The sequence below is a fragment of the Dama dama genome, chromosome 32, assembly GCF_033118175.1.
Source record: "Dama dama isolate Ldn47 chromosome 32, ASM3311817v1, whole genome shotgun sequence".
Lineage (NCBI taxonomy): Eukaryota > Metazoa > Chordata > Mammalia > Artiodactyla > Cervidae > Dama > Dama dama.
In genome coordinates this window covers 22,196,777-22,212,278 of record NC_083712.1, presented here as the reverse complement: position 1 = coordinate 22,212,278, position 15,502 = coordinate 22,196,777, and the positions used below count along the sequence as shown (strand labels likewise).

Here is a 15,502-nt window from a genome sequence, read left to right as displayed (position 1 = left end):
TGATGAAAGACTAAATCTCTTTGCAGTGTTTATTTTTTTTTTAACCCATAGCCATTGTTATTGAAATCATCAAGATAGAAGGAAGGGAAGCTTTCCTAAGTTTAGTTACAAAACATGATAGTTTTTAGTTCTCCTACCTTTAACGTTAATTCAAACACATTATAACAATAATATTGAAAATACATTTACAAAGATCAACCAAACTGGATTTGGACCACGAGGCAAAAATATTATTGAATTATTCATCAAAGGTATATAAGCATTCTGAAGCATTATGGGAGATCTGTGCATCACACTTATTTGAATGGCCAGTGCTCTAAGTTAGACGACCCTCAAGACAGAGTTGCTTATAATATGAGAGTAATTTCTGTAACAGCTCAGAGAAGTACTTCATCGTTAAGCACACTCATTGTAATGAAATGCTTACTGACTTTAGGACAGATGTGGCATGGCTAGAAAGTAACAAAATTAGATTAATTCTACATGATTTGAAAACATCTGCTTTGAAGTGAGAAATCATGGAAATGTGAAATTAACTGACTACCTATGTTTCAGGCCTGTACAACAAAAGTTTAATTGCTTTCAAATAAGTAGATTAAGTCCACAAATTATGGTTCTTTATCTGTATGCATATGTGTGTTGTGTGTGTACTGTATTCAGCTGTATTTTAACTAAGTGCTCTTGCTAACGTTTTATCTTATTTGCACGCATTATACCAATGCCCAGTGCTGCATTGTGGACAGACAAGCAAGCTTAATAGCAGTGAGCTCAACCTTTCTGAACTGAGCTGATTCAATTCAATTTTAATATGTATCTACTGAATATCTACTATGCTATTAGCCCCAGATTGCATGTTATACAGAAAAAAAAATATGTTTAAAAAGCATATATATCACAATTTCCAACAGGAATCTTGAAACACCAATGGGGATATGAAAATACTGATATAAAGCAATCAAAACAACAAATTAGTATTACTATAAAGGGCTAAAAAGTGAGATGAGAGCAGGAAGTAGCCAGAGATTTAACACATCTTTCTGTTGCTTTGCCAAGTATTTGATTCTTCCAGAATAGACTGCTTCAGGACATATAAATCCAAACAATTATCCTCCTTCTGTTAGTCACCTTGCCCTGGAAACACTGATTCACTAAAGGATATACATCCAAGATTAAACCTGAAAGCCAATCCCTTTCTTCTTGTCAAAGAACATTCATTTCAAATCCCACACGCAGAGCAGTATGACAGTGTTTGGTGTTCGGACCACTTAAGTCATGACATAAGAACAGATTCACCCTCGTGTGTATCGTAACTGACTCCTATGAGATCTTTGGACATCACTGTTGGCAGAGTGCCCAGTGGTCAGCTGCTTCCATTCCCCTCGTCACCTCCTATGGTCTCTGCCATAAAAAGGGAGTGATTTTCAAAGTAAATGAAGATAGAGAAGACACTGAAAAACAGTGCCATGCCCTTCTCGACATCAGTTTCAAAGTAAATAAACACGTGACAGCTGATTCCTGTCATGTGCGTGGAAGTCTTTACTGCCGTCTAAAGGAGTGAGGCATATAGGGGAATTTGTGCTTCAACACGATGTCTTTGCACTTTTCTCAGAGCCAGATAACAGTGAATGGAAACTCTGGAGGCACTGTGAGTCCAATGAGTTACTATCAAAGGCCGTTTTCCCCTTCTGCTTACTCGCTACCAGGCTCACTCAATTCAAGCATGATCATGCAGCATGGCCGGTCACTTGGTAAGTCATCTGATAGTCATGATTTTCATGACAATTTCAATATAGCAGGTACAAACCACATGATGAATACATAAAGCATCCAAATAATTTTTGGAAAAGGAAGAAACATGCAACACTCCACTTTTTTAAGGAGCCTATCCTAGGAGAGGAATTAAAGGCAGAGGATTCAACACTGGAGAAAATAGACACCCAGCTATTCCAAGACGATGACTACATCTATGTGTGTGTGTGTGTGTGGATATTTGGGGTGATGGTGTAGAAAGAAAGAAATGGCCATTTAGGGAGAAGTGAGTGCACATGTACCAGGAGAACATTCCATGAGGCAGTGCATTTCCATGGGGGACAAATACCATCTATGTTCGAGACAGCCCTTTCTTTCATGGAAAAGCTTTCATTACAGAACGGTTTAGCAATTAAAACAGCCTAACAAGGGGACAGGCGCCTCACAAAGTAGTAAACTGCTGTTGGAACCGAGACCAGAAGACCATCAGACAGGGGTGTGAGTTCCTTTAAATGATTCCAGAATTTTATAGGAAGTTATTTCTAAATCTTTGGTGAATTAAGTCAAAGATAGAGTTCTCCTCCAGAAAAAGAAATGAACATTAGAACAGCCACATAAATTTTAAGACATAATTTCATTTAGGGCCTCCTGGAAGAGAAGCTGTGCTATATAATTCTATAAATATTTTTATGCAGCAAAATATGTTAGGACAATTTAGAAGATAATGTAATAAGTATTTCTTGGCTTTTAAAAAGGTAAAGAAAAAACCCAAACATTGGGAAACTGAGCAAATCAAACCATCATCTGAATTGAAGCTGAAAAAGGTTCCATGCTTAGCAACTGGAAGGCCTGAAGGAGAGCCGGAAACAGGGAAACCGGCAGAGGGCCACGTGACCCCAACCTACCTCTCAGAAAAGCAGGAGACCAATCCTCTGGACACCACCAAGCAGCAAAGAGAAAGGAACTAGACAGGACTTTAACTGCCATGTCTTCATTGACAGTAGACAGCATCTTCTCATCCCTGACACTGTGTATTGAAAGAAAATGAGGGTATTAATTTACCCAGGAACACCCAGCCTATGGATTATGCAACTCAAACTTCTGTGGCCAGCAAAAGCTCTCTAATTATAAGACTTACATGGAGCCATGAGACTCATTAAGCAGAAGTCTAAATATACTTGCTCCTTCTCTAAGGCTGCTCCTGGGATCATCTGTGAATCTTATAATGATGTCCTTTTAGAGTATAAGAAAGTAGAACGTCTTTGTGCCAAAACACTGCCCTTATATAAGCAATCTGTGGTGTAGTATTATAATAGGAGTCTGATATATTTAGATTCTTTATGGAGCTATGCATGAGCACACATCTATAGTAAAATTCTACAAATTACCCTTGCCATAATATTTTTCCAAATAATTATTATCAAAGTTAGACTGTCCTCTTTGTCTCTCTTAATGAACACAGTTTTGCCCCTCCCACTCCAACAAATAAAATATGTAAATAATTGAGGATGGACAGATTTTTATATTAGAACATATCAATGGGTCGATTTTACATATAAACTATACTATACAGAAAGAAATTCTGTAGATAAATATTGAACAAATTCTGCCTAGAGGAACTATTCTGCCCTAAAGAACTTTATAAAGTTGAGAACAAAAAGACTGAAAATGAGAGTTAGTGAACCATATAAGAGCATAATAAAATAAAAGGCTAACTTGTATTATGTAAGCTATTAGTTCATAGATTCTTATGAACCACATATTAAGACAGAGTTAACACTGTTTAGACTGGGACTTTGCACATACTCAGTGCTCAAAAAATATTTGATAGAAATACTAGCATTGTGGTTATCCACTCAAATCCTTTCCATAATTAAATGGAAAATCAGAGTCAAATGTCACTTTGTATCTTAATTTGGAGTTGCTTGGGAAAGATATTACTTTACACACAATAGCACATAAAGCAGTTTTATTCTTAGCTTTATTTATCCTTCATCATAAATTGAAGTGGATTGAAAAAAGCTTTTCTGTTGCAAACCAAAACATAGAGTATAGAAGTTATAAATGTTACAATGGATTTTAGTTTGAAGAGGTCTTATCTTTATTTATCCTTATAATGATGAGTCAATTTTTTTAAATATCTTATGAAGTTCTGCCACAAAACACAGTCGTATCTTTTTAGATTTTTTTTAGATCTGCTATATCTATATCTATACTTATATGTAATCAATGACTGCTACCCTGACATAAAGACTTCCTTATCCACATTAAAAAAAAAAAAAAAAGACCCAACTTACATGAGTAACAGACCTGGCAAACCATGGCTGAGAGTCATACTTGGTCAGCAAAATTTTGAAATTTACTTTAGAAAAACAGAAAGTCATATCATCAATTGTACTAAATAAATGATAATAATGTAGATTTTCATAAATACCTGTATAGTATAAGTGGAATATATAGTACACCTATGTCCTCTTTGTTTCTTACAAAAGTACAAAAGTTAACAAAGATGGCTTGAAAATAAGAATGTGATAAATCTCAGCCAAACTGTATGCTTATGGCAACTTTCACATCCCAGGGGTGAGAGGTCATGATCTTTGCTTCTTTAAAGTAAAAACAAAGCTATTAAGGCCATCATGGAGTCTTAGATAAAAATTAATACTAATACCTTATGATCATTTCTTTACTTATATGCCTTAACATTCAAGTATATGTTTGGATGTGAAGATTTCCTGATGTGATTAGGAAGTCGTCATCACTGGACCCATCAGGAAAATCTCAAAAGCACTTTCTTAACACAGTGGTGGCCACACGGCCACATGATCTTTCAACAAATACTATTCTTCCCCTTAACCCCTGTCACTGGATGATGAAGATCTTGTTTTCAGAGGGCCAAGCAGTATATACCTACATGTTAACAATGAGTGGCTCAAATTTAAGATAAATGAGTTAGAAGAAATAGTGATGGAAATACACTCTATATTTATTTATAAATATAATATGGGGCTTCCCTGGTAGCTCAGCTGATAAAGAATTGCCTGCAATGCAGGAGACCCCAGTTCTATTCCTGGGTCAGGAAGATCCCCTGCAGAAGGGACAGGCTACGCATTCCAAATTCTTGGGCTTCCCTGGTGGCTCAGATGGTAAAGAATCTGCCTGCGAAGCAGGAGACCTGGGTTTGATCCCTGGGTTGGGAAGATCCCCTGGAGGAATGCATGGCAACCCACTCCAGTATTCTTGCCTGAAGAATCCCCATGGACAGAGGAGCCTGGTTTAATATATACCTACATGTTAACAATGAGTGACTCAAATTTAAGATAAATGAGCTGGAAGATATACTGATACAAATACACTCTATTTATAAATGTAGTATTACATGTGTGTTATTTGCTCAGTTATGCCTGACTCTCTGCAAGCCCATGGACTGTAGCCCACCAGGCTCCTCTGTCCATGGGATTTTCCAGGCAAGAATAATGTAGTGGGTTGCCATTCCCTTCTCCAGGGGATTTTCCTGACCCAGGAATCAAACCTGGGCCTCCTGCATTGCAGGCAGATTCTTTACTGTCTGAGCCACCAGCAAAGACCATTGTATTATATATTTATGCATAATTAATCACATATAACTATGTAATTACACATAATTATAATATACTATATTATAGTAGGCATGAATATGAGGCTCCATTAATCTGATTCCTTGTGCATCAAATATATTTCACCACATCTTCTCCACAGATTCCTCGGAGGCATATCCCCAGCATGCCCAGTCTCTGGACGGCAGCGTGGGCAGCTCCATACCCCTGTACAGGTCCTCTGAGGAGGAGAAGAGAGTGACAGTCATCAAGGCACCCCACTACCCAGGGATCGGGCCGGTGGATGAATCCGGAATCCCCACAGCAATCAGAACGGTAGGAAATGCCAGCGCCCGCGGTGCTCTGGGGCTGTGCAAGCCTCCACAAAGGATGGATTGTCGATGGCTTTGTGCATTCCTACACTCTTATATAATGAGGATTGCCCACTGTGCCATCTGAATTCTCATGAATATTATGCTGCGTGTGGGCAGAGAAAAGGAACTGTCCATTGAAGATAATGACCCAATCTGTTTCTCTTATTTCGATTAAAAAAGCACGAAAATTGTGATCCTGTAAGCTTTGTTTGCCTTCACCTTTTACCAAGGGGAGTTAGGGCAACAGAGAGAGAAGAGAGAAGGGAGAATTAAATGTGAATTCTTTGGCTGCACTTAAGTCTCACGTGCGCTGCGAATAAGCCAGTGATTTGTGTCTGGAGATGGACGGACGTGCCTTACCGCCAGGAGATTGGGAGCCCTGGATTGGGAGTTGAGAAGCCTGATGATTGGAGGGAAGGGCGTTCATGTCAGAGAAAGGAAAAGCTGTCCGCGGAAAATACACATCACATTTGAGTGTCCCTCCTCGGCTGTGCCTGCCAGAGCTCTCGGGGCGATCAGTGAAAGTGTTTGGGTTGGGTTTTTTTTTTCCCCACCAGTCTGTAAACTCTGCCAGACCATTGTTGAGTGTGCTGGGGCAGCCCCTTCTGGCAAAGTTCAGCAGCGGCAGAGGCCGCGCTCGGGCAGGCAGCTGCTTGCGGAGCCAGTCCACTTGGAGAGGAGGTTTGTGCTAGCCTGCGGGGACGAAGACAGGGCGCCAGGATGAGAGCCGCAGCACCTCTGCAGGTGAAACTGGGGGGCGGGGAGGGATCCTGGCGCCCGCTGTGTACACGGGTCCGCATACCCGGCTGGGAGGTTGCGGAGGGCTGCCGGTTTGGAAAGCAAACCTCGGGGGGTGAGAGAGAGGAAAAGACTGGGCATTAGATCAGAAAAAGAGATGGGGGCAATTGGAATCTGCTCAAAGAGAAGGAAAGACAGAGAGTGGGGGTGGGTGGGGGTTCTTCTCTCCTTGAATTTGCATTTATTACATGGATCCCACGATCTGAGATAAGAGTTAAAAATTAATTATTCCAAGCATCTGTATTAGGGAAGTCAGAAGGTAAGTCTGTAGAGTCATTGCTAGGGCTTTAGACTCATGAGATTCTGGGAATGTTGAATGTGGCTACTTTTAAAGACCTAAAAAATCTATGTTGGCACCAATTGTTGTCATATTTAAGTGACAGGAAAAGTTCGTGATCGGGACTGACATTTTTAATCTTACAATGACTGCATGTTTCTGGTGGTGGCGCTTTGTTGTATGTTTCTTTTTTAAGGTTTCTGACCCCAAATGCTTTAATTAGAATTTATTTTTCCTAATAGAGTAGGGATACAGTGTCAGACCGGTACAGTGTCACTGCTTTTTTTAAACTGACCCTTGAAACATAATAGATACACAAATTAGAGATTTCTGATTCTGTGTACATAATATAGACTCATTTTATCTGCGATCTCTAGGTGTGTTTTTAATCAGTACACTGCAAAGTTAGAACTGTTTTTATCCATTAGATATAATTTTCTTAAATAACAAGGCCTTGCTTTCACATTTTAAAAAGAAAAAACTGAGATGTTAGAGATGGTTAGTGAAAAATCAAAAAATGTTAAAAATTTTATAGTATTTTATCTACTGCCAAATGAAAAGCATGTTTAGATATGCATAAACAAAAGCATATACTAGACATTCGATGCAAGCTTCCCTTCTATAAAACAGAAAATAAAATATAAGCAACTCAGAAGTTCCTTATAAGGAACCAGCATTTTTATGTACAGCCAGGCTCCTCTGTAGACATTTCAAAGTTTACAAAAAAGGTACAGGTCTGAAGACTCATTCACATTTCTTATTTGTCAGCCCCGCACGGCACATCCCCAAGTATAGCTGTGTTTATAAATGTGGAGTCAGGCCATCTTGGAGCCACAGCAGGCCAAGAATCTCCAAGGCTGTTTTCCTTTCTCATCTGCAGAGAAAGCAATGATTATCTGACTTACATTACTTCACACGGGCTTTCCGCTCAGGGTGCACACCAAAGGCAGCGCTGTGTCAATGTGCCATTTTATAGTCTCACGGTCTCAGACATTTCAGACTCTAGGCTCATTTTAGACACATTCTAGGTGTTGGGCTAGGTCTCTTTATATACACTGTCTCTCTCAATTTCCATAGACCAAGGAAACAGAATTTTGTAAAGTAACCTAGAAGCTCTAGAAGGCCAGGAGTTAAACAAACGCACCTTTGAGCTATTTGCAGGAAGGGGAACAGCTCCCCAGACTGCCCTCTCTCATGTGACCTGGGACGTCTATGTCAGCCTTTTACTGCCATCCTTAACAACAACAACAAAACCCTCTGGGGTACAGCTCCCACAAGATTGTGTAATTAAGGCCAACTAGTTAAGTGAAATACAAGATTCTTTTCTTCTACTTCAAATATAACACCGTTAGAGCCTTTTCAAAGCTGGAAAGGGGAAAAAACAGAACAGAACAATGAACACTGGTGGGTAGAAAATACGTGTCTCTCCCCTTTTTGGAAATCTCTGCCTGATAAATCAATGTTGAGTTCTGATGTTTTGTAAACTACAGTAATGTAAATTTTCAGGTTTATTCAGCCAAGTTAGAGAAAACAACCAAAGAGTGATTTACTAATAGCTACTGTCCAGGCAAAACCATTTTGAAGAACACATAAGAAAGTAAACTTTCTCAAATTCAAGTAGACTTCTGTTTACTTAATCTCAATATTTGCTGTAACAACCTACATGAGGACATATATAAAGGGAACTTTAAATGCTTAGAAGACTTCTTTGAGAAAGAGATGGAGAGTTTAAGTGTTCCCATTTACCAGGTTCATATTCCTCTTTGTCAACCAACTTGGGCATTTTCTGGCATCTCAGTGCTCACCATATAAAGCTAGCAGATGGCAGAACGAAGATCCTGCCTGATATGTGCCCTCCGGCAAGTGAAGGGGAAAAAATCCCGTTTGTCAGGATACCTTGCCATATACAGTGATATAACTGACTTATTCAGCTTCCCCATTGCCATCGGTGGTGTTCAGGTATGGCTGGGAAACATGTTTACACAGTGTTATGTCTTATTTTTTATTGCTAAAGACTACAAAGGAATTAAAGCTTAATTAAAAAAAAGAAATCCATCTTTTATGAAACTAAATGTCTCTTAAAAATACAAGTTCAGCTACTTTATTTAAACCAGCAAATAACAGCTAGACTTTTGCTTTATCACTACCTCCCCCACAGCTCCCACCATTTGAGTATAAAGTCAGCCAGTGATCCACCCAATATTTCCACTGTAAAAAGAGCCTAGAATGAATGAAGAAGTGATTTCCAACAAAGTTAAGTAGCCCCTGATGCTACTCTATATTTGTGGTGATTATCAGAATCAGATATTCTTATCAAAAGAAATTTAGATATAGCACAAACTCTCAGTTTCCAGAAGAAAAACACAATGACCACACTGGAGAGAAAAATCAGGATATAAAATGTACACCAAAGTTCAATGTAACAAACACATGACTATTTTTATGGCTGTCTTAACAGAATGTTTTATATGAAGAGAACTATCTAAAAAAATGGTATATTTAGTTACCATATACAGAACGGTCATGTTTCTCACCAGAATAACCTTGGAAGAGCTGAGGTGAACATCTTGCCAAGCAAATTCTTGATTATGATTATAAAGCATATGTACCCATTTACAGGTATACTATTAGAGTTTTATCCAAAAACCTGGGTCATTCATTATTTTATTCTGTAAATATTTGAGGCTTTCTACTGTTATGACTTATGGAACATTTCTTATATTCTAGCCACTGTTTTAGATCTTTTTGCATACATGTCTCTTTCATTTTCCAAAACAATTCTATGATGTGGATATAATTATTTCATCTTAGAGAAAACTGAGGCTCTATAAGCTTACCTCACTCGCCCAGATTCACATTGCTGGGAAATATTAAACAGTAATTAAAGGAACTAAGAATTGAATCTAGGTTGATCTGACATTAATCTCAGCTTTCCACTGTAGCCTACTGTTTATATTATGTCAAAAGGAGAGTGGATAAGAAGCTTCTGCTTTTAAGGAACTTACAGTTTAGCACAGCAGATACTGCCAACATTTTATTATTATGTTAGAGGAGTTTTGAAGCAATAGCTACATTTTTGGACTTGCTCCAGGATACTAAATTATTTACTATATTCAGTATTTTATTAACTTAGACTAGTAAATATCAAATTTTTATTTCTCTAATTTAAGCCAATGATCAGAATACAGTTTACATGTAAAATATTCCCCAGTTAATTTTAAAAATAATGTATTGAATAGTATATTAACAAGTTTTTATGGATAATGATAATTATCACCAAAAGGTGTGAAACAAAAAACTGTAACTACGAACTATAATTACAAAATGATAGCTTTGATTCAACTTCTTGTTGTTGTTCAGTCACTAAGTTGGGTCCAACTCTTTGTAACCCCATGAACTGCAGCATACCAGGCTTCCCTGTCCTTCACTATCTCTCAGAATTTGCTCAGTTTAGCTAATTTTATATAAATAAGCTCATGGAAATATCAATTACCCAGGGCTAGGCACAGTTGTGACTTGGGGGAAAAAAACCATAGCATATAATATTCCAGCTCAGTCTAAACTCAAACAAGGGGTAATATGTTTACAAAGTGTGGGTATGCCTGGATAAATTACTGATATCAGCTTATTGACCAGAGATGTATTAATACATCTTTTGTTGCCCAAACATTATTGACCTGAGTGTTTCAATATTCACTTATATAACAAATCACCAGCCACAGGTGTTAATTTCTACAAAAATCCCCTGGTCAATAATGTGATGTTGTCATCATGAAATAATAAAGCGAAAACTGTATCACAGAATCTGCTATGAAAAAAGGTAAAATATAGAAAGAGGAACAAGGTCTATTTGTGACCAGTTTTGTAACCTTTGGACATTTTCTTTTACAGACAGTTGACAGACCGAAGGACTGGTACAAGACCATGTTTAAGCAAATCCACATGGTACACAAGCCAGGTATGTAGTTCTGTTTTCGGATCAGGTCCTTGTGGGTGGAAGAATACGTACTCTTCTGTGCAGTTTTGTTTCACACAAAATGTCAAGACTCTGGCAAACTTCATGGCCCTCCCTTCTTTTCAACACTCCTCCTTACTCTTAGTGTTAAGTGTTAGTCACTCAGTCCAGTCTGATTCTTTGTGACCCCATGGACTGTAGCCTACCATATTCCTCTGTCTATGGAATTCTCCAGGCAAGAATACTGGAGTGGGTTATCATTTCCTTCTCCAGGGGATCTTCCTGACCCAGGGATCAAACCCAGGGTCTCCTGCATTGCAAGCAGATTCCTTACTGTCTGAGCCACTAGGGAAGCCCTTACTCTTAGGTCACCCCTCAATTCCCAGACACCTGTGCTGCTTCTTCACCCCTGAGTTGCCAGAAAGCCTCTTAGAAGATGAGCCTCGAGGAGTACCAGAGGCTCTGGCCTTATCCATTCATCCTTCCCTGTTCACAGTATAAACAAGCCTGGCTATTGTCTGCTTAAACAAACTCATGATTCCTCTATCCACACAGATCCACCCCATGTCAAGAGAGTGGGCCATAGCTGGGTCTCACCAAGTTGATAAGAGATCTTTAAAGTACTTACTAAAGGAAATTCAGGATCCAGAACAGGTGGAAAGCGGGGAAAGGGACTGACGTCCGTATGCTGTGAAATGGGCACCAGAGCAAAGCTGTTACAGACCAGAGAAGTCAATTTGCAGAGACCCAGCAAAACAAAAACAAAACGTAATATTTGAAAATTTTAAAATGGTATTATGAACTCGGCAAACCATGTTAGCCTTCTAACAGATCTGTTGTTTCCCTGAAGTTCTTTCTGCCATCTTGATAGGATGTGGTGACCGAATCTGTATTACCATAATATTTATGTTTCATTTTCTAGATGATGACACAGACATGTATAATACTCCTTATACATATAATGCAGGTAGGCTGGTTTCCTTGCTTCCCATGAATACACTGTGCCTTGCCATGCGTGGAAGAACTTCCCACTTTTTTTTTAACCACTCTGAGTGCACGATTTCAGTTTCTACAATGAGGAAGACGCTTTTTTTTTTTCGTCTTTCTTTTCTCAGCATGTGTAACAAAAAAATGTGGATCTTTTCTCATGCAAATGAGAACTAATACTATTTTATCTCCTTCATCCGCACTGTTAGTTTATTCTCTCTGCTTCAGGAATGTTTAACCAAAATGTGAAGGACAGCAGGGAAGAACATACTATAATAGGGGTACAAAGTAAGATAAAAAGGTCTCCTTTTATCAGTAGAGAATTGTTATAATTGCGTAAGATCTTTCGGATTACACTTCACAGTAAAACAAGTCAAGCAAAGTATTTTGTGACCCTGTCCATGCTTTTGCTCCAAATGCAACCATTCATAGAAAGCTTTTTAAAAATCCCCGTTTGCTGGGCCACTCTTCTGACTCAGAGCTGCCGGTGGTCATGATGGAACAGCTTCAGCCCTGGGCATTTCCACTAGTGTTTCTGTGAGTTGGTGTCTTGGGGATGCTTGCAGGCTGGAATGAGGGACCCCTAAAAAATGTTTCTGATCGCAGCTGTCTTCTAAATATCACATCGGGGGATCCCGCACGGGGCCTCCAGTCACTTGCCAGTTCCGGGCTCAGGACTACAGCACTGTGTCTGTATTCCCTTCTTAGAACAGGCTCGGGGGACTACGTCCCCTTTGGCAGCTGCAACCTCCTGTCAGGGTCCCCTGGGTCAGCCTGGCCCCTGAACTAGATGAGGCTGCCCTCTCTGTGACACTTGAAGGCCAGCACTCAGGCCTTTTGTAACAGTTGAGGATTCTGCTACTAGCGTCCAAGGACAAATAGAGGGAAAAAAAAATACAAGGAGAACAAGCTCAACAAGCTGCAAGAATCTGGCTTTCAGCCCTCACTCCTCTAGATGATAGCAGGCGGCCTCCTAAGAGTCCCTCAACTTTTATATGCTGGTCACAGGTACTACTAACTCCCCTCTTGGGTTTAGCCTGTTAAAATGCAAAACCCAATTGAGAAAATTTCAAAGATCTTATTGACTTTATATGACGATTCACAAATCAGGTGGCATTCAATCTAGCATACAGAAAGGAGCTCCTAGGAGCTGAATGCAAGGAAAGACTTTAAAAAGGCAGAGGGAAGTGGGAACAAGGAAGTTATACCAAAGAGAAAAGCCAGCACGTTGCTGCGAGGTTACTCTTCTTGAGGGGAGGGTAGAAGTCTGTGAGGCAGAGTGTCTAACTCATGCTGACCAGGCAAATCCTGGTGGACTGGTTTAAGATTCTGTTTCTGGGAGAGTCAAAACTGTAACTAGGTTAAGTCTCAGTTTCGTGACGTGGGGCTTAGCATGAGTGACTCCATTTTGGGTCTGTTGCTTTGTTCTTAAAAAGTAGTACAGTTGAAGTCTAACTGTGGAACTGAGGCAAAACAAAAGTGTACAGACTGTATCTTATTTGTCATAGCCAATATGCATGGGCTTCCAGGAGAAGCAGAAGAGTGAAAATAGTAATAGCTCGAAAGACTGAGGTGGCAGGAAACTCAGAATTTTTATAATTATTTTTCATACTGAGATTTGCATCCATGAATAATTAGTAAATTGAACAGTAGTTACCTATCAACTCACAGAGCCCTTTAGAAAGCTTTACCATTTAATCGGTAGACAAAGCAACTATAGTCAGTCTCTTCCCCTTTTACTAACCTTGCATGGTACTGTTCTATGCTTTGCACTTTCTGCCTCTTTTTTGCCTCTGCCATCTCCACAACCTCTTCCCCTACCCGCCCAAACCAATCCTTCAGGGCTCACTCTAGCGCCCTCAGTTTTTTATATCTTCTCCAACCAATCTACCATCTTCTAAAATTTTAATTCCTAATATAAGTTTCCGCATGTGGCCTTTATCATATGTTACCAATTATTTTCAATCATAATTTTAATCATGTCTGTTTTCCAGAGATGCACTATGAGCTTATTGAGGGTTTAAGTTTCCTTATGCCCTGTACAGCATGTAGATAACTTGCTCAATATTTTATATGATTGTAATTAACATGTCAATTACTATATACAAATCAAAGCTTCTAAAGTAACAGAAGATAATTGGAAACATGTTATTAGTTTACATTATCCAGGAGCAAATTTGCTAAGTATCTGTAAGTCTGTTTCTGGTACTGGTCTGAATTATTACTAATTCCATAATAATTGATGAAGATTCACTGTAACCAATGCTTGTGTCTACAACACATTAATGAATCAATAATGGTTAATAATATTAATCAATCAAGGGCATATCATTCAATGCATATGTCTACTGATAATAATCTTGGTAAAATCATGGGATATTTTGTAAATAAATAACAGGATTTTTATTTATTACAAATGGCGTGATGCACTTTAAAAACGTCACTTGTCTCTGTTGTTTTTGTTCTGCCGTTCTGGGCTTCCTGACAGGCCTCTACAACTCGCCCTACAGTACTCAGTCACACCCTGCTGCCAAGACCCAGACCTACAGACCGCTCTCCAAGAGCCACTCCGACAATGGCACCAATGCGTTCAAGGATGCTTCCTCCCCCGTCCCTCCCCCGCCTGTTCCTCCGGTTCCGCCCTTTCGAGCAAGAGATCGGTCTTCAACAGAAAAGTAAGGCTTTTCCCCCACAAAGTGTCCAGTAGTAAGTTTAGGATATAACTGATCCTACACGGCATTCAGCAGAAGAACCGGTGCTTACCTTACGAAGATAGTTTGTGTATAACCTTATACGTATCATCTTATTAATCAGTAAAGTGACCTCCTCTATCAAGAGTGCAGCAGTTTCATACTCTTGCCTCATAATACCCTAGTCACCTTAGTTAGACTTGAAGTAATAGAGCGCCATCTCCACTCTTTGATCAATAAATGCATATGACAAACAGAAATAATGGACACCCACTCCCCTTTGGCATAGCAGGTCAGAGACTATGCAGTTAAATTTCAGGTTCCTCAGATTTGAACTGTTAGGACTATTAATGATTCAAAATTTCCCCTCTGATATCCAAAAGTACAGAAAAGCTTATTCATAAGTAAGGCATTAGTTAACAGGTGTCTACCTGTGGCTCATTTCCACACACTAATTTTAATTTCCCCACTGAAATACATTTATAGAAACTATTCAAACAAAAATAAAAATTTATAAACACACTTTTATTGTGCCATTTTTATTAGGATAGTGACTGATAGCCCTACTTATAGGTAACCTTCATTGAGATCTCACTACGAGCACTCATCTAAGTACTTTTCCTGTATCCTATCACTTAATTCTGAACACAACCCAATGAGACATGCTCTATTTTAAACCCATTTTAGAGAGGAAAAAAACTGTAGTTTCAAAAACCAAAGTAAGTTGCTCAACCCATGCAGCTAGTATGCCCAAGCCAGACTCACACCTGGCTCTGACTAAAGCCACAGCTCATCCTATACTAGCAATAATAAATATAAATGTAAGGATTATTTAGTATTAATATGCTTAATTATTAAGCATCCATCTATCTGACCCATCCCAGAAATTATATTCAACACCCTGCTGTACCATGAGGAGTAATTGATGATCATATAGGTTACAAGACAGCACAAAGACAGACAGACATTATACGTGAAGAGATTCTCATTTTAATGCCATCTCTTCATGACTATTATATGTTTACATGTATGGTATCTTAAATTTGAGAAATAAGTCTAGACACAAAATAGTATCTCTGCCATAAAGAACCAAGATTAAC

The 15,502-nt window shown here is 39.0% G+C and overlaps 1 protein-coding gene across 12 annotated transcripts in view; it reads left to right on the top strand.

The window, feature by feature from the left end:
• Positions 1-15,502, top strand: part of SORBS2 (sorbin and SH3 domain containing 2) — a 173,719-nt gene that overhangs the window by 95,456 nt on the left and 62,761 nt on the right. For 9 of the 12 annotated variants that reach the window (XM_061134671.1, XM_061134669.1, XM_061134670.1 and 6 more), the window contains 5 exons: positions 1,610-1,748; positions 5,485-5,657; positions 10,662-10,728; positions 11,648-11,692; positions 14,201-14,387. In XM_061134671.1, the coding sequence (XP_060990654.1) occupies positions 1,610-1,748; positions 5,485-5,657; positions 10,662-10,728; positions 11,648-11,692; positions 14,201-14,387 (611 nt within the window). Of the gene's footprint in view, positions 1-1,609; positions 1,749-5,484; positions 5,658-6,121; positions 6,440-10,661; positions 10,729-11,647; positions 11,693-14,200; positions 14,388-15,502 lie in introns of those variants that run through there. The other 3 variants (XM_061134675.1, XM_061134676.1, XM_061134674.1) reach the window with 3 other exon arrangements.